This window comes from Condylura cristata, unplaced genomic scaffold (assembly GCF_000260355.1).
Source record: "Condylura cristata isolate star-nosed mole 26May11 unplaced genomic scaffold, ConCri1.0 scaffold00024, whole genome shotgun sequence".
Classification (NCBI taxonomy): Eukaryota; Metazoa; Chordata; class Mammalia; order Eulipotyphla; family Talpidae; genus Condylura; species Condylura cristata.
Window position 1 is genome coordinate 31789670 of NW_004567125.1, and position 3824 is coordinate 31793493.

General features: G+C 41.5%; 1 protein-coding gene across 1 annotated transcript; it reads left to right on the plus strand.

Moving 5' to 3' along the window:
- The first annotated feature begins 2521 nt into the window (after positions 1–2521).
- LOC101621749 (olfactory receptor 1361-like) lies at positions 2522–3466 on the plus strand. Its single transcript, XM_004688201.1, has one exon. It carries the CDS (start codon positions 2522–2524, stop codon positions 3464–3466), a length of 945 nt encoding a protein of 314 aa, XP_004688258.1.
- Positions 3467–3824: the final 358 nt, after the last annotated feature.

Sequence of the window (3824 nt, forward strand, 5' to 3'; positions counted from 1 at the left end):
TGACCTGCTAACTCACACCATTCAGCCAGGAAGCTCTCTCAAGAAACAGGCAGCTCAGCTCCTTCCAGATATCTTCAGAACGACATTGGATACCTTCTAGAGGTAAGAAGCAAGTAGCAAGCAGCCAGGCACAGGGAAAGGAAGCAATAAATAGGGGCTTTGGAATCACCAGCTATAGTTGCTGTATGGGCTCAGAGAAGGGGCTTTTCCTCTGGCTCAGCTTGTTTGTAATGAAATCATAGTAAAATGGGAGGGTCTTTATGTATGTAAGCTCTGATAAGATGTTCCAACTCCTGGCTCTCGCATCATAGAGTTTAATTAAGAGCTTTGGAAAAGGAAAGGTTATACTCAGCAGTGCATTGTTCTCTTCCTGCTTCATCTATAGAAGGAGTGAGGAGAGCCTGTTTTACAGGGCAAACAAAAAATGAAGCTTGTCAAACTCCCTGTCATGCACATGTGCATGGGATAGGTAAGAAATGTTAGTTACTAGCAGGGTGAGGACGTCACAGTGTAGGGTTTTAAGCAAAGGAGAGGCTGGTCACTTTCCTTTGGTAGTGGCCACTGTGGAGGTTGAATGTGTAGGTTGAATGACCAAAGAACCTAGCTGGCTATCTGTGTGTGTGTTAGCGTGAGAGTATGGGTGAGACAGTGTATGTGAGAGTGAGGGTGTGTGTTTCAGGGATCCATAAAAAGACATAATTCAAGCTGAAACACAGTTTGCACTCATCACCTAAGAGTGAAAACTAGGTATCCCCACCTCATCCTCCAATTTACTTCTCTCCTGCTCTTCTCTCCCCTTTCTGATAACCAACTTTACATCAAGTATAAAGTATCATTTCTGTTACATGTTTTCAGTGGGCAGAATGTGTCCATGAAAAATATATAGACTTATGCTGCATGTTTTTAAAATTCATAGGTAAGATCCTGTGCTCACCCTCCTATGATGGTTTTACTTCTGCCACTGCTTTTGAGGTTGATCCAAACTGGCTCCACATTTCTTCCACATTTTTATCCATGGACTTCGACTGTTTGCGTATTTTAGCTGGGAAAATAATGCTGAATTTAACACATGGATGCATATCTTTTTGAGTTAGTATTTCTATTATCTTTTGATAAAATACCCAGGAGTGGAATTGGTGGATAAGATTGTAGTTTTATTTTTCATGTGGACTCTCTACAATATTTTTTATAGTCCATACCCATATAACTTTCAAAACACTGTTCCTTTCAAGCATACAAATTATGTTATACTTAATATAGAATATTAATAGCACAAAACATTTCCAGGTTTGCCCTGAATTTTTGCAGTATGGATTTTCTTGGGTTGAAATCACTGTGAATCTTTTATTTTCAGAATGTTATCTGACCAATGTTACATATCACTGTTTGTGGTGCTTAATAGAGCATTAAAATTTATTTAAAAAATTTCACTCAGATACTATTTTAATATTTTATGATAAACAATAAAACACCACACACTGTATGATGTAAGTGCACAAACAATACAACCCAAATAAATATTAACTATTTAAAAACAACCTTGAGATTTGAGGACACTGATGAACTGGTACCTTATACCATAGAGCATTAGACTAGTGCACAACCATTTTTGCCACCTGTCAACAGTCAAACTTTCAAAAAGTGTCACAAAGATTTCTCAGATGTCACCCATGTAGCAAAGCTCAATACTAATTAGCTTGAAATATTGGACTATTAATTATCTTTAATATTCTTTGAAGGAAATATAAGGGTATTCCTCAGGTTGATAAATATTCTGAATTTCAGCAACAGGACAATTGTATAGGTGCATGTTGGCTTTACACAATCTTGGGTTAGCCACAGAAATTCGTGACTGCTCTTGACATTCAGCAAGACAAGTTTTTGCAATCTTGAGGTGTAATGGAGAGTTATTTAGTATAAAGAAAATATTCCTGCAAAGGTAGAATAAATTTTGGAATTTTACAATATCCCAAAAGCAGGTTCTAAGTCAAGGATTTGAGCACAGGTTATTTGGGAGCCAATTTCAGGGAACCCAAAAATTTAGGGGAAGTGAGGATTTAGATAATCAGTTACCCACTCCAGATAATCAGGGAATGATCCCTCTAGAGATCCCTGAGTGACTGTACTAGACACCCCATATCTGTCCCATCAAGGAATGATAATGTTTTCACCCAACAAACCCATCTCTTGCTAGCCAAAGGGTTTGTCAACACTGCGCTTTTGTGATACTTGTAAGCTGAGCCTGCTACTGTGTCCAGATGAAGCATGAGGGCATATGAATATAGGGGTTGGAGATGGAAATGTTTAGTATGATTGATAGCTGTCCACCAAGCAACAGGGTTATTCTGACACTGGACAGTAGAGAATACACGGCATGGTAACTGATGAAGCAGCAAATGGGAGATTTGCTTTTGCAGAAGAGAGTGGGACAAGTTGATGAAAGGTGAGTTCTAGATCATATTAAGGAATCATCTTGGTCAGAACCATGGACAGCGCCCATTTCCTTTTTGATTGACCCAGGATGGCCACGGAAAGGGAAAACCTCACCCAGGTCTCCGAGTTCCTCCTTTTGGGCCTTTCAGAAGACCCTAAGCAACAACAGTTGCTCTTCATACTCTTCCTGAGTATGTACCTGGTCACAGGTCTGGGGAACCTGCTCATCATCCTGGCTATTGTCTCTGACTCCAAACTCCACACCCCCATGTACTTCTTCCTGGCCAACCTGGCCTTCGTGGACATTTGCTTCACTACCACCACCATCCCCAAGATGCTGGCCAATCATGTCACAGGACACAAAGAAATAACTTATGCTGGGTGCTTGACCCAGATGTTTTTCTTCATCTGGTTCGCTGGCATTGACAGCTTCCTGCTGGCTGCTATGGCCTATGATCGCTACGCTGCCATCTGTCACCCCCTGCACTATGCCACATCTGTGACACCACAACTCTGTATCCTCCTGGTGGCAGCATCCTGGACCTCAGCTTTTGGGAATTCCTTGACACACACACTATCACTGACCCGCCTCTCATTCTGTTCCCACAATCGTGTTCCCCATTTCTTCTGTGATCTCAGCCCTCTGCTCAAACTGGCCTGCTCTGACATTTTTCTCAACAATGTAATGGTGTACACTGTGGGTACTCTGACTGTTATCACACCCTTTGTGGGTATCTTGATCTCCTACACATGTATTTTTGCTGCAGTTCTGAGAATCCCATCCAAGAGAGGCAAGCAGAAGGCTTTCTCCACCTGTGGCTCTCACCTCTCTGTGGTGTCCCTGTTTTATGGGACACTCATTGGGGTTTATTTCAGTCCTATGTCCTCCCACACAGCCCAGAAGGACACAGCTGCTGCAGTGATGTACACCGTGGTCACTCCCATGATGAACCCCTTCATCTACAGCCTGCGCAACAAAGACATGAAAGGTGCTTTGGGGGCCCTTGTCAGTAGAAAGCCAGCTTCCACTTAGTGACATGAGCACCAGGATAGCAAGCCTCTGAAAACAGTGCCTGTCTTGTCTGCATTTCCCCCCAAAGATCTAATCTTAGATATTTACTTCATATCACTTTCAGTTCATTTGCATATTGCTTCATTCTTCCAACAGTTATTTATTGAGTGCCTACTACATTTTAATGAAGTACTCCATTGAAGGCTTGGTGCCCAACAGCAAATCTACAAAACCTCTCACCTGTGGCACTTACACTAGCCATAATAACATAGGATGGTTACAAGAAACTGCTCTAAAAATTGGAGACCAGGATTCAAGTCTCAATTTATATCAATGTCATCAATGTCCAGGTTAAGCTGCTATTAAAAAAAAAGATAAC